At 48.4% G+C, this 27,658-nt stretch overlaps 1 protein-coding gene across 1 annotated transcript in view; it reads right to left on the reverse strand.

The window, feature by feature from the left end:
* PPP1R21 (protein phosphatase 1 regulatory subunit 21) overlaps positions 1-27,658 on the reverse strand; it is a 68,661-nt gene that overhangs the window by 18,089 nt on the left and 22,914 nt on the right. Inside the window, exons 7-15 of the mRNA XM_083175277.1 lie at positions 27,439-27,533; positions 19,308-19,360; positions 12,551-12,700; positions 8,059-8,160; positions 7,885-7,973; positions 5,510-5,646; positions 4,806-4,898; positions 1,846-1,973; positions 830-982 (exon numbers count right to left, since the gene is read on the reverse strand). Coding sequence (XP_083031403.1) covers positions 830-982; positions 1,846-1,973; positions 4,806-4,898; positions 5,510-5,646; positions 7,885-7,973; positions 8,059-8,160; positions 12,551-12,700; positions 19,308-19,360; positions 27,439-27,533 — 1,000 coding nt within the window. The remainder of the gene's footprint in view (positions 1-829; positions 983-1,845; positions 1,974-4,805; positions 4,899-5,509; positions 5,647-7,884; positions 7,974-8,058; positions 8,161-12,550; positions 12,701-19,307; positions 19,361-27,438; positions 27,534-27,658) is intronic.

Genomic DNA, 27,658 nt, shown 5'->3' on the forward strand with positions numbered 1-27,658 from the left:
AATACACCTGCCCCAATATGGCCATCCGAGGCTCAGTAAATACACCCCATAGACTGTAAGCTCCACTGGCGCAGGTATGGACTTGAACGACGAAATATTCTGTGTGGAGCGCTGCATAATATGCGCCTGCTAGACCAACAACGGTTAATAAATAAATGATAGGGGAAAAAAAATTGGGTTCCGAGACCTTTACCAACCTCCAAAAAAACAGATCCAGATTATAAATATAATGCTTTAATCATTTGCAATTGAGCTTGGGTAAAAGAGGTGCACTTTACACCGCGTCTGACCAAACCAAGTGCACCGTCTTCCCAGACAATTATCCCCATCTCTAAAAACAGCCGCATCCCCCCCCCCCCCCCGCACACCTCCTAAGAGGTTATACATTGGTAAAGCCGAGCACAAAAGATGCGTCGTCATTACTGAACGGAGACAGAACATAAGACACAATGGTTCCCTGAATAAAAGCAGCACTTATTCCCAGAATTAATGGCTACATGGTTCTCAGGTAAAAGCTACGCTCCGGGTAGACGCCGTCCAATTAGAATGCAAACTTTAAATATCACGGATGCTAAGAACAGTCCTGGAGCAGACAATTTGCTGGCTTGAAAACAAATTAATGCTGCAGCCCCGACGTGTTCAGCACAAATTGTCAGCAGTATCAGTTTCGCTCCGAGATCTAAATATTTAATGACCTTTGGTGGATATCTCCCTAGTACACCGCGCTGAAACGCTTGGTCGGCTTTTGAGGAGACAATATTTGTTCTCTAATCAGGAAGTAATGCGGGTTAAAGAGTAAAACGTGGCAGATTCTAGTCTGTATACAAACCGTCTTTAAAGCTTTCATGTACTGGGCGGCTTTGTGCTTGTACTGAAGCATCATTTCAGCCGAGAGGGGATTCGTGAAGCCGCGGCCCCCTTTTGGTCCATAACTTAATGAGGTCATGAAGTAGTCTAGGTTGTTGCTGAAGAACGTCGCAATCTGAAACGGGGAATAAACAGAACACTTCAATCAAATCGATTTCGTCTGGAATTACAATTCTGGTCCCTATTTGCGCCACTTCTAATATAGGTCATTAAGTACACAGATGGAGGGCTGCTGACTGAGGGTGATTCATGTTGGGCCGGTAAGTAGAGTACATTTGCTGCTTAATGAGCGGTTAGACGCCGCCCGTGGGGCTAGAGAACTTACGCACTCCTTCCATTTACATACGAGTGTATGGGGGGGGGGGGGATCACTTCACGGTTGGCGATCATTGAATGATAGTTCCACCTGTTCGCAAATAAAAGTCTAGGCCTACTTTTATGTACAAGCGCCTGGACGAAGTCCTGTGAGGTCAACTGCCCGGCATGAGCAGGACTACACACGGGGACGCCCACTGCTTTTATGGGCACCCCCACTGTTTTTGTGGGAATGCTCCGGCCCCCTGCCCGCACTGCTGTGTGCAAATGCCTGGGCGAGTATTATACTCTGTGAAGATGTTCGTATTTTCGCTGATACATAATCGCAGATCCGCAACATCGGTGAATTTTCTAGGGGACGAAAAGCTCAAACTGCAAAGCAGAGCAGGTCAGTTAGATTTCAAATATTTTAAATTCTGCAGAGAGCGTTTCTGTTGCCTGGAACACTAGCAAAGGCCAAAAGCACCTTAGATCCCAGCCCGGCCTCTTTCTGTAACGGATAGCACGGTGGACTCATTTGGGAACAGCTCGCTGATATCGCACATATAATAAAGTAGAGAGGCAGCTTTCATTGGGCTTTAAAATGCCACTTTGCAAGTATAAGAAGCACCAGTCATAACCGCACGCTGAAAGCATTGGTAGTCACGTGACCGCTATAACTACCTTGTTTGCTGCATTGGTTAGCGCAACGAGGGAAGACAAGATGCAATCATTTGTGGTTTTAAGTTTATCGGAGGCGGCTGGCAGCTCCTGTTCCAGGGCAGCTTTATGACCGTAGTGCTTGGAAAGCTCTGCAATGACATAAACACGTTAGAACAGACATAAACATCTATGTGCTTTTGAGTAGAGAGCCAGCACATTAAGCACAGCCATGGGAAGCGCCAGATATTATGCAGTTACGGTCAGCACATTAGGGCCAGTGCAAGAGTTGTGCGAGCAAATCAGGCGCGTGCGTTAGGAGCCGGAACACTTTCTGTCTGGGAAGCCGTGAGCGGTCTGGCTGCCCATGCACAGCAGATGAAGCCGCTTGGTGGACAGAAGATGGGGTGACGTTTGTGCCTGCCCGTCTACAGAGAAGCTGGGTTTTCAGGAACCGTGTCTCAGCCAACAAGAGAGAGGCCTAGCTGGTAGTGCGTTCACATGTAGGCATAGTCAGTGGGGAAGGGGGGTACTGATGCCAGAGTGGACTATGCAGGTACTGACGTATATACAGATCAGGTCAACCTTACGGTGAGAGATTAGGCACAAGCTGCTAAGGAGCTACAGATGTAGGCACGCTCATCGTTAATGCAGTCACGCCATCCAAGTATCCCAGTCGTGCCATAAGAAAGGCATGTTAGGGTGTACTAAAGCATGCATACAAACATGTGTACACACCACTTCACCACTAGGTGGCGATTGCACCATTAATGAAAACTACAGTCGGGATGCAGTCAAAATTCCGATGGACAAAATCCTGACGGTCATAATACCGACAAGGACAAAATCCCGACATTTAAAATCCCGACAAGGACAAAATTCCGACATTTAAAATCCCGACAAGGTCAAAATACCAACATATAGAATGTACAGGTGAAACTGTCAACATGACTTTGGGTTGACAGGTCGCAAGGTCGACATGGGTTTTTTCACTGTTTTTTGACCCAACGTGCCGACATGGGGTATTTCATGCCCTACCATCCACTACGGTGTGGTGGGAGAATAAAATAGTGTGCCCGAAGCATTGCGAGCGAAGCGAGGGGCTGCGGTTCACTTCCAACTGTGTCCATGTCGACATTGGGGTAAAAAAAACAGTGAAAAAACCCATGTCGACCTCACGATCTGTCGTCTGAAAGTCATGTTGACAGTTTCACCTGTACATTCTAAATGTCGGGATTTTGACCTTGTCGGTATTATGACCGTCGGGATTTCATACCGAATCCCTACAGTCAAGTGCGGAGTAGCGGCGGATGTATTTGGCACTACAGAATAATATGTACAGGACAGGTAATGTATGTAGTAAGGCCCAGTGCAGAATGCAGTTAATACAGGTCCCTATTTAATACAATAATAGTCTGAATCTGTGTTTAACGCACTGCGGAACCTGGTGCGTAAAAAAGACGCGGACGCTGCATTGTATCGCTTCGTATACAGATTCGGACTCACACGTGCGCGTGTCACAAACCAAATGACTCCGAGTGTGAATCGGCTGGCGCGCTGCATTGTGGTTAGGACACACGTTCCTTGCGCATTCTGTTGGATGTGAAACGCGTTGGTGAATATGGGAACAAGCTCCTCTACATTACCCACATGCAGCTCTGCATGAGTACCGGCGGGCAATCTCACCGTACATCAGCAACGGACGCTTCCAGTCAGACCTCAGCCGCAAGCACGCGGGAGCCCAGGTAGATTAGGGATAGGGCTAGAAAGCACCTCTCGGTCTGAACGCCATCAGCAGCCCGGACCTTCGCTCCCTCATTTGTAAACAACATGGATAATGCCATTTTGGGCCCTTATTCAGATCTGATTACAGTACAAATTTGTTCTCAATATGGACAAAACCATGTGCACTGCAGGGGGGCAGATGTAACACTGGCAGAGAGAGTTAGATTTGTGTTAGTTATTTTGTTTCTGTGCAGGGTAAATACTGGCTGCATTATTTTTACACTGCAATTTAGATTTCAGCACACCCCACCCAAATCTAACTCTCTCTGCACAGGTTAGATCTGCCCCACCTGCAGTGCACATGGTTTTGCCCATTTTGAGAACAAATTTGTACTGCGATCAGATTTACTTATTATATTTTTTTATGATTTTCTTTTTCCAACTTTATCAGTTTAGATTTCTTGTCAGCACAAGTCGGCTCAAGATAAAAAAAAACACAGAAAACTCATGTCAACCTTCACATTGTCAACCTAATGCTTGAGTCGACCATCAGGCCCTGTCGACCTACTTCATGTGTCGACCAAGCAACGTTATCCCCTATCCATTTATATCGAGCAGGTTGAACCAAGATTAAACAGCCCAATGGAGACGCACATGCGACCAGCACAAGCTTGGGTCCTGGCGCGCTGAGAACGAAGCCTGGCGTGACTGCAGCAATAGTGTATAATTACACACTTGTATAAGAGGTCGGCAACTGACTGACAGAGAACAATGGGTTAATTTCCATTGCAATTCAACAAGGTTCTAAGCTCTCCAATGTAATCAGCATCATTTGTCGGCCCAATCAGGCCGGATTGCAATGTGACTTCTAGGACATCACGACAAATCCAAAAACGGAACCTAATGAGGCTTCCTAAAAATAACCGCAGAGGAATCAGCAGCTTATAATGGGGACGCGTCATTCTAGAGAATGATAGATCAGCACTCAGAACCAACGGCGAATAGCGGATTCCCGGCTCCGTCCCATTGGTCTCTCCGTGGTATTTTGCTGGAATTTATATCGCTTATAAATATTTATAGGAACATGTCCAGGTCTATATGTAGGACAAGTATCAGCGCAGACCGAAGCGGCAGGGGAGAGTGACGCGCGCAGGATCATTGGCGGATAACGGCAAATACAGCCATGCAAACGCCGTGTGCGCAGCGCATGACAGACGGCACCTAGGGAACAGATGAATCCTGTGCGGTTCCGGCATTACCTCTCATAATGTCATGAAGTCCGTGGAGAGCGCCGGATATCTGTGTCAGGATACAGCCGTAGTTGGATCTCAGCAAACCCTCTGGTTTTGTGCCTGGAATAAATGAGTAAATACAGATGATTAAAATGAGAATCAGGTCATTAATATTGCAGATCGGCCCTGGGGGATATACTGCCTGATGTACCGGAGACAGTCTGCTGCATGGCTTTAGGACACCAGCTGAATATCACTAACTGATCTGTACACTCGCATCTCTCAGTGTGTGTCGGCAATGTGTGTGTCATCCTCCTACGCTGCTGTGGCCACATCAACAGTCACACAGAATACGAACTTCAGCATTTCCCCAACTGTGAAGCTATGGGGCATTTAATAGAGATGTGGCCACCAGCGTACCGGCAGGGAGAACGGCGACGCCAGAGTCCTGACTCGCAGACAGAAGGGCGGCACCGGAATCCATGCTGACACCACAATCCCGACCGGGAGTATGCCGTGCACGTTAGGATTAGGCACGGGGGAGGGACTTAGGTTGGGGATGGGTCATTGGGTCTACCAAATTTAGGTTGATATATATTGGGTCCACCACTGATGGTTGACATGGCTAAGGTCAACAGGGTTGGCAGGTCGACAATGGGAATGTTGACAGTTAAAAGGACCGACAGGGAGGTTTCAAATTTATGACCCCCCCCCCCCCATACTGCACTCACTGGGTAAGGCGAGGAGGGCGATGTAGGTCTTCAGCTTCTCAAACACGGCTGTCATCCTCCTGATGTTGCGCTGGAGATGAAGGTTCTGTTCCCGTAACGCTGCTGTGCAAAGTGCGGACTCGGATTCCTCTTCCAAACTGGCCGGGAAAGGGAAGAAACGTTCAGAAGAACCAAATTCGGCTTTACGGTAAGGACTGTAACCATGGGGCACTGGGCCTGATTCAGGAGTAGAGACAACCCCAGCGTTGGGAGCTGTGGAGACATTATTTGCCAGCGAACCCGCTGTGTATGTGCCAAAGCCGCACTGCGCACATGGGGATATGGTCACCCGGTCGTCAGGCATTAGGACGTCCACTTCAGGTCACCATGCATGAAGGTCGACATGGGGTTAGATCAACAGGGTCATTAGGCCGACACAAGCATTAGGTCGACATGGGGAAGGTTGACGGTCAAAAGGTCGACATGGGGTGACAGGCGGTATTTCATGCCCCACTGTTCACAAAGCACGGCGAGCGCGAGTCATGCAAGATGACGCGGTGCTATGTTGCGGGGCCATGTTGACTGTGTCGACATTTGGGTTAAAAAAAGTGAAAAACCCTGCGTCGACCTGTTGACTAATGCGTGTGTCGGCCTAATGACCCTGTGGACCTGACCCAATGTCGACCTTGTGCTTGTCTATGCTATGATCCATACCCGCGCACATGCTGTAACAGCTTCGCCATTGCGCACGCACAGAGGATGTTTTGGCGGTGTGATATAATACCACTCTCCATTAGAATAATGCTGTGGAATCGCAGCGGAGCAGGACTGCGCGCCTCTGAATCAGGCCCGTCATCATTGTAAATAACCCCCACTTCGCTAGGAAGACTCTTGAGCACGTCTAAGGCTGGGTACACACCCAACGCATGTATCTGCTGATCCTCGGTCGTGTCGACCAAGCAGCCAATTCCGGTAAGCCTACACACTTACCGATCAGCCGCTCAATGTGTCCAAGGCGGGAGTTTGCACAGCCGGTTGAGATGTTTGCCCTGCAGCAAGTGTATTGGCGGTCAGTAGGCTGCCCCTACACACAGCCAGATGCGCAGATATAACTGCTGATATGTCTGGGAACAATAGTATTTACAAACATATCAGGGGTACGCACCTGCTCATCTGCACACGGACATCTTCTGTTGGATAGAACAGATTATACATAGTCCGGAGTGTGCAATCTTTCAGCGCCAGAGTCCATTTAGAAAACTGTATTTATACAGTGCACCCCCCAGACGTCTTCCGGGATGTGAATGGATGCCGCACACAGGCATCCCTTCACCTCCTCCTCCGCTGCTGTCTGCAGAGTATAGCAGACAGCAGTGCAGGCTGTGTCCCCCCCCCCCCAATCCAACCTGCGGACGCTATGGTCCGCAGGTTGGACGTCCCCCATTGATGTAAATGGGAGCCGGGTCATCCGACCCGGCGTACCCATTTACACCGCCCTCTACCCAGGTCCTGGCCGTGTTCTACCCAGGTCAGGACCTGGGTAGAAGTCCCGTGTAAAGGGACACGGCGTGATAGATTTACACCGCCTCTGACCCGGGTCTGACCCACCTCTGACCCGGGGTTTTGAGGCGGTGTAAAAGGGGTATTAGATTTGTGAGCACTGTAGAAATCATTCAATGGTCGGCGACTATGGAATGATTTCGCGCCCATATGCTAATCTCCGAACGGATGTTTATACAAAACATCTACTTGCAGCGTGTGTGTGTGGGGGGAGATATGCGCTGGGCAGCGGGCATTCAGACGCGTTAGCTTCTTAGCGAGCCAACCAGAATGACCTCCATTCCGCGGCACAGAAAGCCATTGGCAATCACCTCCTATCGATCGATTAGCGGTACATTTCAAGGCAGATTATTTTCTATTTCTCGCTGATGACGGACGCGGTTTCTCCGATGCATTGTAATGTATTGTATCTTTTCTTGCAGAACGGCCGATATGTTTTCATTCAGCCTTTGTCATAACCTTCGCCATTGTTCAATTGCATTCAATGTCACCATTTTGCAGCGCCAAAGATGCCATTGGCCCTGTGCATCTTGGGAACCCGCTCAATGTCACGCGTAGACACAGCTGAATGGCATCATTGAAAGGCTTTTAGTCAGAAGGACAGACAACAGTATCTGTGTTTCATTCTTCGCCATAGCAACACCTCTTGGCAAAGAGGAATAAAACCACTGGGAATAACTATAATTACACTCTGTGCTACGGGCAAAACAAACGTTTACCGGGCAACGCATATACGGCGTTACAATGGCCGAGCTTACACTGAATGACCGGAAAATAGATCCGTAATTAGCAAGGCAAATGCAGTCAGAGATTACAGCAGTGAAATGCATGCGTACCTTTTCAACTGGTATGGAAGGATTTTTTGCAGATAAGACACATAGGACGCAAAATGCTGTGAAAAAAATTGCAGCTTCACCGCAGTTTCCTGGGAACGATAGTGGAAATTGGACATGTGAAATCGGACAGAGATTTATTTGCGGCTGGGGGAAATAATGAGCTGGAAATATTACCAGGACGGTGACTGTGCCCTCGGTGATGCTTTCAAACAACAGGAGCATTCCTTCCTCGAGAGGACGCACGTAAGAGGCATTTTCATGAAGATAGTGCGAGAACTGCGGGATGATAATACAGGGAGTTAGTGCATCCGCAGCGCTGCAATTATACACGTGACATCGAGCTTAGCGGATACATCACTGTCAATTAACAGCGCTGTCTCTCCGATACAGTGAACGAATCAAATTGAAATCGCTAATCCTTCAAAAGGAAATACATTTCTGAAAAAATATTTGTTTTATCTGCAGTCTGTACAAGCAGTATGCAATCATTACATAGCCTTCAAAAGGAAGGAAAAAAAATGTACACTTCAGCATGTAAAGAGATTAACTATGAAGACTGTACAGTTTCTCGCCCTACTATCTTAGCAGAGGAGGCCTATAGTGTTCTGTAGGCAAACACTGCCATCTACTGGTTATTATGGAGATTGCAATATGAATTTGTGAAGCCCAATCCTGTTATGTTTGATGACTTCTCAAGAAAAACATCGGATATAAGTTAGAATGGAATTTTCAGACACTGTATTTTTCGTTTTTTTAACGTGTTGAATGTTTACAAACGAGAACAGAAGCGCACTGTACTACGTACAAATTTTAATTTATTGAAACAATGATCAAACTATCTATTTAGCGATGGCTGGCGTTCACTTACCTTTTCTCAAGCTCTTGCGTATTCAGACATGTTCGAGAAAAAAGAAAAACATGTAGGATCGTTCAAATTTACATGAAGAATAAGTGGATTTTAAGGCCACAGTAGAACATACCACACTCACAGGAAAGTGTGTGGTGATATACACATAAAGGTCTCTTTATAGTGTACCTGGGCCTTCACCCAGTGGTAGGAGAAGACCGAACGTAATTTATCACTCACATGTGCAAGAATAATATAGACATAATAAAGGTTTCTTTTTTTGGATCGTACCAAGACTCACAATTCAAGACAAGGTTTTAAACACATCAAATTATCTTTTTGCTTCAATTTCCAAAAAGGCCAGCATTCAATTTAAAGTGATAAGAAAAAACTTTTAATGAATACTTAAAAAAACAATATATGATAAAAAAAAAAAAGTTCCACAGAGAACAAGCAAGGTAAAAGCAGTTGTTAAAAGTTGAAAAATTTCCCAAGTACACTCTAAAGATACCTTTATGTGTATATCACCACACACTTTCCTGGGAGTGTGGTATGTTCTACCGTGGCCTTAAAATCCACTTATTGTTCACGAAAATTTGAATGATCCTACACAATTTTTTATTCTTTTTTCCCCGAACATGCCTGAATACACGAAAGCTAGAAAACCAGCCATAGATTTAGACAGCACTCTACTTCTATCCTTAATATTTTGTTTAAAATTCTTTCTATTTGACTTGTTTGGGTTGATCACGTTTTTTGCGATATTGGAGCCGCTCCTTCGTTTTATTGCGCCCTGATTGCTCCATACTGTATGTATGTATGTATGTATTTTTCTATCTATATAGGTAATGGTAAGCAGTCATTAAGGGGGTGATTCTGGTTGACTCGCTTAGCGAGCCATCTAATGCCGCCCGCCGTGCATGCAAATGCCTGCCCTCCGCCGCGTTCCGCACATCCCCAACACTTTGCGATTGGATGTTCATTCGTAGGGTGGCGTACAGGGCAAAATCATTCGATGGATGCTGACCATCAAATTATTTTTCCGCTGCTCGCAAAAGTCTGGACTGACCTATACTTGCACCCTCCAGTCCGAGAACGGGCCAGGCGGCTGACACCAGCCATCCACCCCCGGCAGGCAGCTGCCCGCATTCGCATGGGGAAGCCCAGAGTTTTCATGGGTACTCCTAGGAAACGCTGGCCATCCCCATACCAACTGTTCGCGTAGATATGCCCCCCCCCCCCGATCCGACCCCCCCCCCCCCCCCCCGCGGGAGAACGCTTGGCAACTATGCAAGTCACTGAAGGCGTCCGCACAGAAGCCCTGTACATTCGCAAATATATCGGTCCCCGGTGCAACCCCGCTGGGGACCGAACAGATTAGAACCAGGCACTAAGTCAGCATGTTGAGATGTCGATCTAATGAATGTTGAGGTTTTGACTGTCGACACAAGCCACACCCTTACTAATAATAATAATTCTATTACTCGAGTTATATTTGAACTAGTTAAAAGCCCATCAACATGACGGCTTCTGCAATGTACTTTCACTTTGAGCTGTGACAGTTTTTAGCCCACAAACTCCCCACCCCACCCCCAGTCCCTATCTGTGCCTACCTCCAATCTCTGCCTTCACAGCTCCCTCTCTCCATATCCAGCAAGGATGAAAACAGATCAGTGTCCCTGCAAAAATTGCTTTCACTTTGTAATTTGGAGCATCAAGTGGCCTCTAGTGGTCACTGGCGGTACTTCACCCCATAAAATGTGTGTAGTAATTGGCCTTGTAGATATTGAGCTTTAACTGTCGTCTGCGTAACTTGTGAAATATGTAGCATGGGATAAGTACCTCGGCTCAGGGAATGGTAGTGAATGAGCCATGTCCTAGTGCAGGCCTGGCCAATCTGTGGTGCTCCAGCTGTTGTCCCAGCATGCCTTGTCACAGGTTTTTTTTTTTATTACGGTATGCTAAAACGGTGTTATACAGATGGAGCCTTCTTCAACTAGCCATCTCTGGATAGCCATGGTGAGCAGAGCCGGCCTTAGGCATAGGCAAACTAGGCAATTGCCTAGGGCATTTGAAATGCCTAGGGGCAGCAGCAGCTTCTGCTGATTAAAATGATATGCAACATGCCTATATTCTGTGTGAGTGAGGCTGTATTTGCATATGAAATAGTGTATTCATGGAAATCACTGTAACATAGCATTCCGAATGCAGATACAGCCACAGTCGGACACAGAATATAGGCATGCTGCATATCATTTTAATCCTTGTGTGTGCTGGTCACATAACAATGCATGAATTTTCAGCAAAAAAGGCACCCAACGTTAGCAGAACTGGCCAGGAGCTGCATGGCTTATTGAGACAAGATGTATGAGGAAACATCTGTATTCAAGCAGAGACGGAGGTCACAGTGTTAGCGACTGTGCGAGTGCGGTCTGCGGGTGGGTTGGTTGTGCAATAGTGTTCGGCATATGTGTAAGGGACATTATGTGTGTCATGTATAAATGCATTAATAATGTGCGACATATGTGTAACATGCATTATGTGTGTCGTGTATGAAGGGCATTAATAAAGGTTGGCATAATGTGTAAGGGGCATTATGGTTATAAGGACATTAATAATGTGTGTCATGTGTAAGGGGCATTACTGTGTGGTATTATCAGGGGTGCAGAGAGAAAGGGGTAGGGGGTACAAATTATCCAGGCCAAAGTCTGAAGGAAGGGCCCAGTGGGGGCCCCGGGCCCCCTCCCCTTAAGTGACCGCAGCAGCTGCAGCTCTTCTCCTCTGCCCAGCACACACTGCTTTGTGCTGGGTTGCAGTGTGGCCATGGAGGTGCTTAAAATGCAATATTTTCTCAGGATTTTTTTCTAAGGGTATAATGTGAATAATGTGAGGAGTAATGTATATAAGGTAAAGTGGTACTTTTGTGTGATGTAACGTGAATAAGGGACACCATCGCATGATATAATGAGAATAAAGTTGCACTACTGTGTGGCATAATTTGAATTGGGGGTACTATTGTGTGGCAATGCACCTTACCCTGTTTGGGCTGCGCACTGAATGTGTGCGCTGTTTCTATTTAAAATATTGCGGGTAGGAGCACCAAAATGATGACTGCTATGATGAAGGTTCATGGTGCTGGGAAAGGGGAGCTGGGTCAGAGACGGAAATAGTGGCGGTGCTAGGGGGCACCAGCCAAAATCTTGCCTAGGGCATCATTTAGGCTAGGGCCGGCTCTGATGGTGAGCCATGGCTCACCAAGGCCTATTGTTCTCAGCTGCAATACAATACATAGAACAATACAGTAGGGGATTAGCATAGGATTATGTCCGACAGCTCTGGCTCAATCCTATTAATGGGCTAGAGGAGGATGGCTCTACCTGTACCTGCCATTCTGCCATCATACATACAAATAAAGTCTTTGTCTTTCTGTAGGACACAAACATCTCTGACCTCAGCATGATAGAACATTACACAGACCCTATTTGGAGGATAAAAGAGCCTTGGTGAAAACACAAAAGGAAGATAGGAAAGGGATGGAATGCATTATAGGGGTAACTGGGTATAGAACGGCTATAAAGTATGGCGTTACTCCTGGCATCCACCGCCTGGGCTAGTGTCCCACAAATAAGGTTATATTACGTCACAGTAATCAAAGCGATCATTACTTCAGGTCTGAAGAGCCGGTATAAGGACAGATGTGACGGCGATCCGTACTGAAGCAGGGGTGGGTCAGGCAGGGAGTCGGGGGTATTGGATAGTCAGCTCCTGGGTATGCAGCTGGGTTCCCATTGAGGATGAAACCGTGTTTGGGAGCATTACCTTTTGATTTAGCGGTGAGATGGCATCAGTGGCAGAGTCTATGGGAAAGATCTGGACTCTCTGCTCGGTGTACGTATGGAAGTTCAGGAGGCCGGTCACTAAATCCTGGACAAAGGACAGCGTCTGGCTGAGTAAATCCCGTGCTTTCAGCTGGAACGGAATGAGAGGACTCATCAGTAACAGATATGTCGCTGATTATTGACAATGAGAAAGTAATGATTGCCGTATACTCGTATTCATAGCTAAAGTACATTATACTGGATTCCTAGCGGCTTAAAGGTTATTGCCTTTAATTACCTGTTTCCTGTAACAGCTTTAGCAAGCAAAGAATTATTCCATTAAGAACCCACCTGACTCCTGTCCTTATTTTATCAGCAGTTTCTTATATAGCGCAGCAAATTCCATTCTTAGGTTACAGCTAAAAATAGGCCTCTGTAACATTGTACGCTGACATCACATGCACCTGCACACAGCGTAAGCGAGTCACTGCTGACATCACATGCACCTGCACACAGCATAAGCGAGTCACTGCTGACATCACATGTACCTGCACACAGCGTAAGCGAGTCACTGCTGACATCACATGTACCTGCACACAGCGTAAGCGAGTCACTGCTGACATCACATGCACCTGCACACAGCGTAAGCGAGTCACTGCTGACATCACATGCACCTGCACACAGCGTAAGCGAGTCACTGCTGACATCACATGCACCTGTACACAGCGTAAGCGAGTCACTTCTGACATCACATGCACCTGTACACAGCGTAAGCGAGTCACTGCTGGCATCACATGCACCTGTACACAGCGTAAGCGAGTCACTGCTGGCATCACATGCACCTGTACACAACGTAAGCGAGTCACTGCTGACATCACATGCACCTGTACACAGCGTAAGCGAGTCACTGCTGACATCACATGCACCTGCACACAGCGTAAGCGAGTCACTGCTGACATCACATGCACCTGTACACAGCGTAAGCGAGTCACTGCTGACATCACATGCACCTGCACACAGCATAAGCGAGTCACTGCTGACATCACATGTACCTGTACACAGCGTAAGCGAGTCACTGCTGACATCACATGTACCTGCACACAGCGTAAGCGAGTCACTGCTGACATCACATGCACCTGCACACAGCGTAAGCGAGTCACTGCTGACATCACATGCACCTGTACACAGCGTAAGCGAGTCACTGCTGGCATCACATGCACCTGTACACAACGTAAGCGAGTCACTGCTGACATCACATGCACCTGTACACAGCGTAAGCGAGTCACTGCTGACATCACATGCACCTGTACACAGCGTAAGCGAGTCACTGCTGGCATCACATGCACCTGTACACAGCGTAAGCGAGTCACTGCTGGCATCACATGCACCTGTACACAGCGTAAGCGAGTCACTGCTGGCATCACATGCACCTGCACACAGCGTAAGCGAGTCACTGCTGACATCACATTCACCTGTACACAGCGTAAGCGAGTCACTGCTGACATCACATGTACCTGTACACAGCGTAAGCGAGTCACTGCTGGCATCACATGCACCTGTACACAGCGTAAGCGAGTCACTGCTGACATTACATGCACCTGAACACAGCGTAAGCGAGTCACTGCTGACATCACATGTACCTGTACACAGCGTAAGCGAGTCACTGCTGACATCACATGTACCTGTACACAGCGTAAGCGAGTCACTGTTGACATCACATGTTCCTGTACACAGCGTAAGCGAGTCACTGCTGACATCACATGTACCTGCACACAGCGTAAGCGAGTCACTGCGGACATCACATATACCTGCACACAGCGTAAGGGAGTCACTGCGGACATCACATATACCTGCACACAGCGTAAGCGAGTCACTGCTGACATGGGATGTTATGGGCAACCAATCAGATTCTATTTATTATCTTCTAGAAGCTGCTAAATAAAGAAGAAGCAGATTCTGATTGGGAGCGATGGGCCCAGAACTCCCATCTTTGTAATAAGATTCTAAGGGGTTTATTTACTATCGCCTCTGCATTACTCGCCCAGCAGTGAGGAACACAAAGTCCCAGCAGGGGAGGTAAGGAGCTTGGAAACAGATGGATCACAATCATTACAGGGAGAGTCTGTCACACAGCGAGATCCTCATTCACATTACAAATGGATTATAATTGTGTTCCTTGTGTAACGATGTGTCTCTGAGAGCCAAACAGAAGACACTGTGACGTGTGCCTACTGCCGCCCGGGTGAGTGTGGTAAAACACTGTGACATGTGCCTACTGCCGCCCGGGTGAGTGTGGTAAAACACTGTGACATGTGCCCACTGCCGCTAAGCTTCAGAAGTGATAAAATGGAGAGTGATAAACAGCCTGCCAATCAGCTCCTGCCTGACATGTCACAGACTGTGTTTGAAAAAGGTCAGACAGGACCTGATTGGTTGGCTGTTAATCACTTTTGAAGCTTAGTGCATCTGGCCCTTGGTCAGCCCAGAGACCGACTTAGATTTGCAGACAGGATAGAAACATTTGATGGTTGGGGATCATCAAATCATTTCGGCCCCGAACGCTACCTTGCAAATGGATTTTTATGCAAAACATCCAATCGCAAAGCGGCAGGAGGGGGCGGGAATTGGCGTGGTCAGCGTTAGTTGGCTAGCTAAGCAGCGAATGTACGCCGCGTAGCAAGTCAAACAGAATCACCCCCAATGTGTAGTAAATGGGAAGGACGTGCAAAGTCACCGAGGTGTGACCAGAGATCAGCAGAACGCTGCGATACTATGGCTGTGCCACCTCCATACGTGGCCACAGTGACCTCTGCCCCTCTTACCACCTACAGATTCCCTTGTGTTGTGTTCTCAATCTGGGTAATGTGCGCCTTATAGCCAAGGACAAACTCTGCCAATGTCACCCTAGCACAGGGAAACGTATTTACAGTCACATCATAACACAGGTCTGCGCGTCCGTACAGTCACATCAGTGACACCCCCATAACACAGGTCTGTGCGTCCGTACAGTCACATCAGTGACACCCCCATAACACAGGTCTGTGGGTCAGTACAGTCACATCAGTGACACCCCCATAACACAGGTCTGTGCGTCCGTACAGTCACATCAGTGACACCCCCATAACACAGGTCTGTGCGTCCGTACAGTCACATCAGTGACACCCCCATAACACAGGTCTGTGCGTCCGTACAGTCACTTCAGTGACACCCTCATAACACAGGTCTGTGGGTCAGTACAGTCACATCAGTGACACCCCCATAACACAGGTCTGTGCGTCCGTATAGTCACATCAGTGACACCCCCATAACACAGGTCCGTACAGTCACATCAGTGACACCCTCATAACACAGGTCTGTGCGTCCGTACAGTCACATCAGTGACACCCCCATAACACAGGTCTGTGCGTCCGTACAGTCACATCAGTGACACCTCCATAACACAGGTCTGTGCGTCCGTACAGTCACATCAGTGACACCCCCATAACACAGGTCTGTGCGTCCGTACAGTCACTTCAGTGACACCCTCATAACACAAGTCTGCGCGTCCGTACAGTCACATCAGTGACACCCCCATAACACAGGTCTGCGCGTCCGTACAGTCACTTCAGTGACACCCGCATAACACAGGTCTGCGCGTCAGTACAGTCACTTCAGTGACACCCTCATAACACAGGTCTGCGCGTCCGTACAGTCACATCAGTGACACCCGCATAACACAGGTCTGTGCGTCCGTACAGTCACATCAGTGACACCCTCATAACACAGGTCTGTGCGTCAGTACAGTCACATCAGTGACACCCTCATAACACAGGTCTGTGCGTCCGTACAGTCACATCAGTGACACCCTCATAACACAGGTCTGTGCGTCCGTACAGTCACATCAGTGACACCCGCATTACACAGGTCTGTGCGTCCGTACAGTCACATCAGTGACACCCGCATAACACAGGTCTGTGCGTCCGTACAGTCACATCAGTGACACCCCCATAACACAGGTCTGTGCGTCCGTACAGTCACTTCAGTGACACCCTCATAACACAGGTCTGTGCGTCCGTACAGTCACTTCAGTGACACCCTCATAACACAAGTCTGTGCGTCCGTACAGTCACATCAGTGACACCCACATTACACAGGTCTGTGCGTCCGTACAGTCACATCAGTGACACCCCCATAACACAGGTCTGTGCGTCAGTACAGTCACATCAGTGACACCCTCATAACACAGGTCTGTGCGTCCGTACAGTCACATCAGTGACACCCTCATAACACAAGTCTGTGCGTCCGTACAGTCACATCAGTGACACCCGCATTACACAGGTCTGTGCGTCCGTACAGTCACATCAGTGACACCCGCATAACACAAGTCTGTGCGTCCGTACAGTCACATCAGTGACACCACAGGTCTGTGCGTCCGTACAGTCACATCAGTGACACCCGCATAACACAGGTCTGTGCGTTCGTACAGTCACATCAGTGACACCCCCATAACAGGTCTGTGCGTCCGTACAGTCACATCAGTGACACCCGCATAACACAGGTCTGTGCGTCCGTACAGTCACATCAGTGACACCCGCATAACACAGGTCTGTGCGTCCGTACAGTCACATCAGTGACACCCCCATAACACAGGTCTGTGCGTCCGTACAGTCACATCAGTGACACCCACATTACACAGGTCTGTGCGTCCGTACAGTCACATCAGTGACACCCGCATAACACAGGTCTGTGCGTCCGTACAGTCACATCAGTGACACCCGCATAACACAGGTCTGTGCGTCCGTACAGTCACATCAGTGACAACCCCATAACACAGGTCTGTCCGTCCGTACAGTCACATCAGTGACACCCGCATAACACAGGTCTGTGCGTCCGTACAGTCACATCAGTGACACCCGCATAACACAGGTCTGTGCGTCCGTACAGTCACATCAGTGACACCCGCATAACACAGGTCTGTGCGTCCGTACAGTCACATCAGTGACACCCGCATAACACAGGTCTGCGCGTCAGTACAGTCACATCAGTGACACCCCCATAACACAGGTCTGTGCGTCCGTACAGTCACATCAGTGACACCTCCATAACACAGGTCTGTGCCATTCTGGCGCTGGCTTTATTATTGATGTTGGGATTTCGGTACCGGTCCCCTTACCCCCGGAGGGAGCATAGCATATAAAAGAAGAACTCTGTATTAAATGCTCCATCCTGATTGAAGGAGATCACGGAGGAACTTTTTTATTTTTTCTGTTGCTACCGAGTAGGGTTCCTACAACTTAGCTAATCTTTTTTGCCGCAGTGCATAGCTCCGACCCTTCCAGCTGCTCCTGTCCCCCACCTGTGCCGCTCTACGTAGCGCGATGTGATTTCAGAGGTCAGCCTGTGCAGCGCGCTTGGCGCATAGCTTTTGGCCGCCACACTGCTCTTAGCTACGAAGAGTTCTGCTGCTGCCTGCAACCATTGGCCAGCACCCAGCTGCAGGGTGGTGAGTGGAGCGGGGGTTTCTGTTCATCTTCTCATGGACTAACTCAACCTCAGGTATCCTGGGAGTCCAGGGATTGAGCATTTATCAATCCTGAATAATTGGCCTCCCCACCCCCGAGCACTATGTAGCAGGGCAATTAAAAACCAAAACTGGTGACTGGTTTCCAGGGAACCTTCTTATCTGCTGACTGTAAAAGGTGGCCATACACTGCTGCGATGTCTTGGAGCAGTGTACGGCCACCCGATACCATGTGAGCCTCCCGTGAAGGACGCATGTGATCCTTCACAATCTGTTATGATGGATTGCATGCGTCACCGCTTCCCGCCAGGCTCGCCGCCAGGAGGGAGGTCCCAGGTCTGGTGGTCGGACGGCCAGCAGGTCAGACCACCGACTCAGAGGGCGGTATTCAATGAGGCTGATTCGCCAGGTTTTTATGGCGATTTTGTGCTTTAAGGCGAATTTTTGACTAAAACGGTGAATCACCCTATTCAATGACCAGATGGCGAATACATTTCAAGGTTATTTTCGCCATGATTCACCGAATAGCAATCGCTATCTTTTTATGGTGAAGTGGAATGTGAACTTTTAAAATAAAGTGTTTTGTTTTTTACATTTGGTGTAAAAAAAATCAGGAATTTTATTCTGAGGAGGGCATGCTATTTTTATTCATGTGCTGATATATATATATATTTTTTTACACAGAGCAGCCAGCAGGGGGCCGGGAGCCGAGCCGCTCATCAGATATTCATATATTCACTGCACCCGATCATTACATATGCATGATCGGGTGTAGTGAATACCCGGTCCCCTGCTGGCACCCCCGGGGGGCAGCCTGTGCTGCCTGGCTCCCGGGGAGCCCACCTCCCCCCCACAAACATTCTGGGGCAGGCAGGGAGACTTCCATCTCCCTGCCTGCCGCCGTCCTCAGGCTCCCTGCAGCGTCCGCCGCAGGAGTTAAAATTTGCCGGTCAGGGGCAGTGAGCACCTGACTCGTTGAATACTGGAGCCGGCGAGGCTCCGGAACGCAGCGAGCAGTGGCGAATGTGCAGCGAATCCTAAACAGGATTCGCTGCACATCGTCAAAATTCTCATTGAATACTGCCCAGAGACTGCGGACCTAAGATTACAGCAAACTGACCCGATTTGGGCCCATCTGACGGCCCGATTCTTCGGAGTCAGCACAAATCGGCTCAGTGTATGGGGGCCTTTACAATACAATACTGGTAAATTTACAATGAACGAGACAATAAAAACATAAATTTCAACGAATGCAAACCTGATGTCTTCTGTTATGTAAGGGCACATTCAGGGCATTGAAGTCATTAGATCCTAATACAGAAGAGAAATAGTATATGAATAAGTAATTAAAGGAATGTAAACTTATCAGCAATGACAGATACTGTATGGAGAGAGTCAGGGGACAGATGCCTGGAAAGAGATAAAGTGAAAGGAGATAATGCAGCAGTCAATGAACTCTGGGGCAGATGTATTAACAAGAGATAAATGCAAGGGTGATAAGGAGAGATAAACGTCCAGCCAATCAGCTCCTTACTGACTTTTTTCAAACACAGCCTGTAACATGGCAGTTAGCAGGTGATTGGCTGGACGTTTATCTCTCCTTATCACCCTTGCATTTATCTCTTGTTAAGGCTTAATACATCTGCCCCAGTGTTTGAAAATGACAGTTGGTAGTTGACTGGCTGGTGCATTATCTCCTTCCACTTTATCTCTTCTCCAGGCTTAATACATCTGCCCCAATGTCACATATAATAATATAAAGGCGCTGGAACCTCGGCATCCTCACTCCGAGAGAGCTATGGACAGATCCTACAAGATAAAACAGGATCAGCGACAAAGAGGCATATTCAACAGGTATGGGACATAGAGACGATTCAATGAAGGTGGACATACATTGGCTGGACCTATTTCGAGTTGAAATAGGTCAACATGGCTAAGGATGACAGGGTTGGACGTCAAATGGTCGACAAGTGTTTTTCTAATATTTTGGACCCAAATGTTGACATAGTCGACATGGACACCGTCTGCACTCGGCACACCATTACATTCTCCCACTATGCCGTAGTGGATGGTAGGGCATGAAATCGGCACACAAAAATAAAACGTGAAAAACTCATGTCCATCTTTTGACAGTCGACATTATGCTTGTGTCGATCTTCATCTGGTGTCGACATTCAGTGGTCGGCCCAATGTATGTCGACCTGAATTGAGTCAACCTAATGTTCTATCCCGATTTTACAACGTGTGGTATTCTTCTCACTCATTACTGATCTGAAACGGTGCTCCAGCCAATCAGCTCCTGTCATGGAATTTAAAAAGTAACAGTTAAAGAGCCGATTGGCTGGAGCACCCAGATCAGTAATGAGTGAGAAGAATAGGTCTCCTTGTAGATGTACCACAGTAGTGTTCTGTCATAGGCAGCCTGTGTAATGTGCAGGATAAACTCAGGGAAGCAACGCAATAAATGACGACAATTATACATTGGGGTCAATTCTGTTCCCCGCACTGTGAGTAGCACCAGGAAGAAGCTCCCGGCACGATTCTAATCAGCGCATCTGCAATTTGTTACAAACGTCGCACCCGCCATAAATCAAACTAGGACGGCGAGGCTGAAGTCGGAAAATGCAGGCACTCAAGACTAAACACCCGCTAGTGACGGCATTCTCCAACTCAGCAGCGCACGGATTACAATAGCGCCGGGAGATCTCTCCTGACGCTATTTACAGCACGGAGAATAGAATTGACCCCATAATTTGGTAATAAGTACCTATGACAATGCTTCATTACACGTTGCTGGAGACAACGTTTTAAAAACAGTTGTTACCTTCATTGTATTGTCAGAAAGGGTCCCTAACTAGCAAAACCAGAACGGGTACACGCTTCAGTGACCCTGCCGGCATTTTCGGGATTAGGTCTCCTAGCAGCACCTTTACTGGCACTATTCCCTAAGTCACAGCTGCAGAATTTTTGGGGTGTGGATCACTGGAGAGACGGTGCGTAGGTTGACACCAAAAAAGTTGACATGCAATAAGTGGACATTGAGAAAAGGTGGACATTGAGAAAAGGTTGACACAGAAAAAGATGTCAGTTCTGTAAGAGAACAGTGCCCTCCGTTCTATGCCAACAGTCACTGCCACCTCCGCTGTGCTCACTGCAGTGATCTCCCCAATGTATTACAGGGGCGGCACAGGACAGCGGTGGCTGCGTTATAAGGAAAACACTTATCCGCCTGGCCGTTAAATAAATTGCAAAATGTACACAAGCTAGAAGGGTCTGATTCCTTACAATACAGCGTATATGGAAAGTAGGGAGATACATCTATATTTATTACCAGTTATTATATAGTGCACACATATTCATAACAGCTGAACATTCACATCAGTCCCTGCCCCAGTGGAGCTTACAGTCTATGTTCCCTACCACATGTACACGCACACACAGACATTCTAGGGTTAATTTGTTGGGAGCCAATTAGCCTACCAGTGTATTTTTGGATTGTGGGAGGAATCCGGAGTTCCCGCACAGGGAGAACATACAAACTCCGCACAGTGAGGGCCATGGTGGGAATCGAGCTACACTGTCGTTACTGCCCAATATATAAACTGTATTAAACGGTGTGCCGCCTGCCTACTTACTAATGAAAGACTGCCACCCAGAAAACACGTCCACTGAAAGTAGGTCTACTCTCCTGAAATGTTCAGGGGGTCACCTGATGGCGGCAGGGGGTTAGGGTTTACGGAATATCTAGAATTGGTCTGGATTTGACATCAGCTGCTCATTCTAAGGGGAAAAGGCTTTGCATAATCATAAGCTGCAAACGATTGGTACAAATATTTAACCATTCGAAACATAAGGTTCCTGGTAAGACTAGTAATTGGTTTCTATTTCATCATTTGCAGAGACATGGTTACTAACGGAGACAGTCATCTGCTCTGCCGTCCTGCGGCCTTCCAAAACACAGGAGGGAGAAATGAACGCGTTTTATGTCATCTACACAAGTGCGCGTGAAATATAAATTGTGGGCAAGGCGCGACAGAGCGAGAGCCTGATTACGTGGCTACTGAATAATTTATATGCCCATTTCTTCCTCTGACCGCCTCAATCGCTGAGTGCTGTGATCCTTTTGTAGTACGACAGACTCGTCTGATTTTAAAGGGTTAATCAGCTGGGGTGGGGGGGGGGGGGTAGAGGTAGTTAGAGCGGTTATGAGTCTTCTTACATAATGCTGAATGGGGGATGTACTAAAAAGCAAAGTGCATCAATTATTCACAGGGAACTTTATTTTATATATGACTATTTTATCTTAGTACAGAGCCTTCTAGCAGGGAATGTATTAATGGCTTGTTTATCTCCCATGTCTGCCCTCACAGGCCTTATGCCGGCTATGCCTGTACATTGTTCATTATTCTATATTTATAATAAAGTATCAGAGACCCTGAACATATGGGGCATAAATTGGCGCTGCCTAGTGGACGGGTCTGAATCAGGCCCCTGGACCATTGGAGAAACTGCACATAGCAACCAATCAGCTTTGAGGTAGCATTTATAAAGTGCTTTATACGCTAAATGATAGGTAAGAGCTGATTGGCTGCTATGGGAAACTCCTCATCTCTTTCCCAGCTTGATCCATGAAACCGGCTCGGCCTGTGGAATAAATCCATACTGCTGCAGCCAGAACAGGAGCAGGTGACTTCTGCATTGGGTACCTAATGTTATGACCTATAAATTGGACTCAACAAAACGAGGCGAGACTGACACTTCGCCCTATGGGTGATTGGTGGTTTATTGCTCGAACACACAAAGCGGTCCTCATTCCCTCTCTGCTCAATGACGCTGGAGGGTAGATTTACTAAGCCAGTAAGATTCTGTAGATCATTCGCTAGGATGCAATAGAGAATAAAAGCCATATTCTCATTGGTTGCTATGGGGGAACACCGCCCCTTTTTAATTTCCAGAAACTTTAGTAAAATCTACCTTTAGCACAAGGTGCAGCAGGAAGCCGTAGCACCGAGAAGCATCTCGGATACCGTAAAAACTCCCCCTCCGGCGATCGCTTTAAAGGCCCATACACACTGGGTGATTTTGAGCTGAGAGCCGCTCAAAACAGCAAGTGTGTACGGTCTGGTGATGAGCGGTGATACGCGCTCCCGCATCATCGCCGGGAAAGCCCCTCATCTGCTGGTATTGCAAAACCGTCCACCCCCGCTGACCACGCCAGGCAGGGTGTATGCACCGAGCGGCTTTCCCATCAGCGATGATCGCTGTCCATACACGCTGGGCATAATCGCCCAATGTGTATGGACCTTTAGACACACCACAGTGCCCCATCCTAGTGCCGAGTCTCTTCTCTGACTGGCTCACTGGGCATGTGTGCAAGTTCTCACGGGCAGCCATTGATAACTTCAGGTGTTCGAATAGTCATCGCTACTGACTGTATACATTGCCCCTGCTATTGGTGTGCTATCTTGTAGACAGCAGTGCCGATGATGACAGGGTTGCTAAGCATACAGTACTTCTCCTTCATACACAGCGGAGGAGCAGTATCAGCGCAGATAACAGTTAGTAGCAGACTGCTCCAACACCTGCAGAAATGGATTCGGACCGCTGCACGTGTCGTCCATACACCGCAGCAGCGACAACACAGTCTCTGGCTGTACGGAGATACACAGCCAATCAGTACAGAGCTGATGCACTATGCAGAAAGGGGGGGGGGGGGGCAACCCCACGCTTTGCCCTAACCATGTTATATAGCAGTGCTAAAAACTCTAGAACCAGGCATGGCTAAACGGCGGCCCTCCAGCTGTTGTGAAACTACAAATCCCAGCATGCCTTGCCATAGTTTTTGCATTCCCTAATAGTAAAACTGCGGCAAGGCATGATGGGACTTGTAGTTTCATAGCAGCTGGAGGGCCATAGTTTGCCTGGTCTAGGTACAATATACAGTAATTCAAAGTAACATGCTCTAAACTCTCCTGGCAAGCTATACACCTCTGTATCTACTACACTGGTGCAGCATCAACGCTGAAGAACTAACAGCGCCACCCCCAGCAGCGGTAGCTGTATAATACACCATCCGCCTGTGACATGTGCTGCTGAAGAACTAACAGCGCCATCCCCAGCAGCGGTAGCTGTATAATACACCATCCGCCTGTGACATGTGCTGCTGAAGAACTAACAGCGCCATCCTCAGCAGCGGTAGCTGTATAATACACCATCCGCCTGTGACATGTGCTGCTGAAGAACTAACAGCGCCATCCCCAGCAGCGGTAGCTGTATAATACACCACCCGCCTGTGACATGTTCTGCTGAAGAACTAACAGCGCCATCCCCAGCAGCGGTAGCTGTATAATACACCATCCGCCTGTGACATGTGCTGCTGAAGAACTAACAGCGCCATCCCCAGCAGCGGTAGCTGTATAATACACCATCCGCCTGTGACATGTGCTGCTGAAGAACTAACAGCGCCATCCCCAGCAGCGGTAGCTGTATAATACACCATCCGCCTGTAACATGTGCTGCTGAAGAACTAACAGCGCCATCCCCAGCAGCGGTAGCTGTATAATACACCACCCGCCTGTGACATGTGCTGCTGAAGAACTAACAGCTCCATCCCCAGCAGCGGTAGCTGTATAATACACCACCCGCCTGTGACATGTGCTGCTGAAGAACTAACAGCTCCATCCCCAGCAGCGGTATAATACACCATCCGCCTGTGACATGTGCTGCTGAAGAACTAACAGCTCCATCCCCAGCAGCGGTAGCTGTATAATACACCACCCGCCTGTGGCATGTGCTGCTGAAGAACTAACAGCTCCATCCCCAGCAGCGGTAGCTGTATAATACACCATCCGCCTGTGACATGTGCTGCTGAAGAACTAACAGTTCCATCCCCAGCAGCGGTAGCTGTATAATACACCATCCGCCTGTGACATGTGCTGCTGAAGAACTAACAGCTCCATCCCCAGCAGCGGTAGCTGTATAATACACCATCCGCCTGTGACATGTGCTGCTGAAGAACTAACAGCTCCATCCCCAGCAGCGGTAGCTGTATAATACACCACCCGCCTGTGACATGTGCTGCTGAAGAACTAACAGCGCCATCCCCAGCAGCGGTAGCTGTATAATACACCATCCGCCTGTGACATGTGCTGCTGAAGAACTAACAGCGCCATCCCCAGCAGCGGTAGCTGTATAATACACCACCCGCCTGTGACATGTGCTGCTGAAGAACTAACAGCTCCATCCCCAGCAGCGGTAGCTGTATAATACACCACCCGCCTGTGACATGTGCTGCTGAAGAACTAACAGCTCCATCCCCAGCAGCGGTAGCTGTATAATACACCATCCGCCTGTGACATGTGCTGCTGAAGAACTAACAGCTCCATCCCCAGCAGCGGTAGCTGTATAATACACCACCCGCCTGTGACATGTGCTGCTGAAGAACTAACAGCACCATCCCCAGCAGCGGTAGCTGTATAATACACCATCCGCCTGTGACATGTGCTGCTGAAGAAAATGGCCACTGGCGTCTGATTATCGCCAGGGCCGCAGGGAGCAAGGATGTAGTGTAATAAGCTATCTCTGCGTCCCGCAATGGTGCGGCTTTGTAAAGCCTGTGCTGCGGACCGCTGAAGGAACATAATGACCGGCTTAAGGCCTGGTCTCCCTCTATTGGCCGCCAGGCACTAGACTCACAAGCTGCCTGTGCTGGCTGGATATGGTCAGGAAGGGGGTCTGTGATGCGCACCGCATGCAGTGGTGTCCGGGTACCCCCGAGACGGTGGTCTCGTTCCCAAGGGACACCTGTGCAAATCGCAGTGGTGTATGGGTCACCCCGGCCGCTCCCACCATGTGGAAAGGCAGTGCAGCAGCTGATAGCAGATCCCAAACTAATAACAAATCCGGTACTTGTGTACTTTCACGGCGCCAGCATGGCTCGCTACACTATGTAAAATCAACTCCATGCCAACGTGGATAGTGGGGGTACTAACTATACACATTGGCATGGAGTTTTCAGCCCCGCAGCTGGACACAGATGTACGGCGCCATGATGACGCCGTGAAACTACACAAGTACCACAAATCCCTCTCAGGAGGAGCCTAGAGAAGAGCAACCAGCTCCCGAGGGCACTAATCTAAGCCTGGCTTGTAGGAGGGTTATAGAGGGGGAGTAGCTGTTACACTGATACCCCAGTGACTAACAACCTATGCCCATTGTAAGTATCACTCCAGTGTCCCCTGCTGGATGAAATAGAAAATATATATATATCGACAACATCCGTTCTGAAGTTTGGCAGTTCTGTTGGGAATCTAGAGAAACCGGAAGCCACTTTTCTGCCATGCCATGGGGTGACATTACCGCCTGCTAATAGGATGACAATACAGCAGCCATCCAATCAGGCACTAGGGTGTAAATTTACTAAAGTGTCTAGAAACGATCACCACTGTAATCTGCAGAATGTGATATTGTTCCGATGACCCTGGATACATAGTAATATATTTCTACAGAGTAACGCAGAATAACCGACATGAGTGAGTCCCTTCATATAAATCTGTATCCTGTAGCAGATAACTTGTCCCGGACGTCCACGTGGCCTCCCCTTCCCCACGTGGCTTCCCCTTCCCCACGTTGTGCTGCGTGTGCATTTATATATGGGCAGGAAGATTACGTGGGGAAACCAAAAGGAAGGCTCTTGGGGCCTGATTCAGCTTCACTCGCTAAGCAGCTGTTGTTCGCTGCTTTTACCGAGCAGGTTGTTGCGGCTCTCCGTGCCACCCACCGAAGGTCCCCGCCGCCATGCTAATGAATGTGAACAGTGACACAACCATTTGCATGGGAGCGTATGGGGGAAAAAAATTATTTGATGGTCAATACAAACAAACAAGAAAGTCAGTCAGACTAATTTGCTTCGGCTGTGGCCGAGAACGTGGGGGGGGGGGGGGGGGGGTGCTGACGCCACGTGACGTCAGCCGCCTGCAGGCTTTGACCCGCCAGTGTTTTTTTCTGGGTGCACACACCGTTTTTGTGGGCACTCCCCAGGAAACGCTAGGCATCCCCATGCACCAGACCCCTGCCCGGCCCCCCCTCTGTGTGAACGCCTCGGCTAGTGTGACAGTCACCAAAGGCGTTTGTACAGCGACCCTGCAAATGCGCATATCGGTCCCCGGAGCTAGTATGCAGGGGAACCGGTCCAATCTGAATCAGGCCCTTAATGTGCAACTGGCTGACTGCGAAGCAGCCAGCCCCTTCCATTCACCGCCCCACATCTAACCTCATCCATCACAAGTAATTCACCTCTAGAATGAACGCACGGTATATCGCGCCTTGGCATTATGTGGCAGTTACGCTGTTCTGTCCTCTCCTGAACGCTACAGCCGTACAGTACTTACTTGTGTCATTGAAAGGGACTTTTTCATTGATGACGCACATAGAGTCCTCCAGCCTACTGCTAAGATCTACATGAAGGGTCTTCAGCTGAGATTGGCTGCAGAGATAAAGAGCATTATAAGAAAAAAAAAACACATCTATATACAGTGGGGGTTATTCTGGTTTGTGGTTTGCGTTCGCAATGTTTATTATCTGCGCATGGGTGCATGCGGCCAGGTTGAA

Source organism: Crinia signifera, chromosome 3 (genome assembly GCF_055691185.1).
Source record: "Crinia signifera chromosome 3, ASM5569118v1, whole genome shotgun sequence".
NCBI classification, from domain to species: Eukaryota; Metazoa; Chordata; class Amphibia; order Anura; family Myobatrachidae; genus Crinia; species Crinia signifera.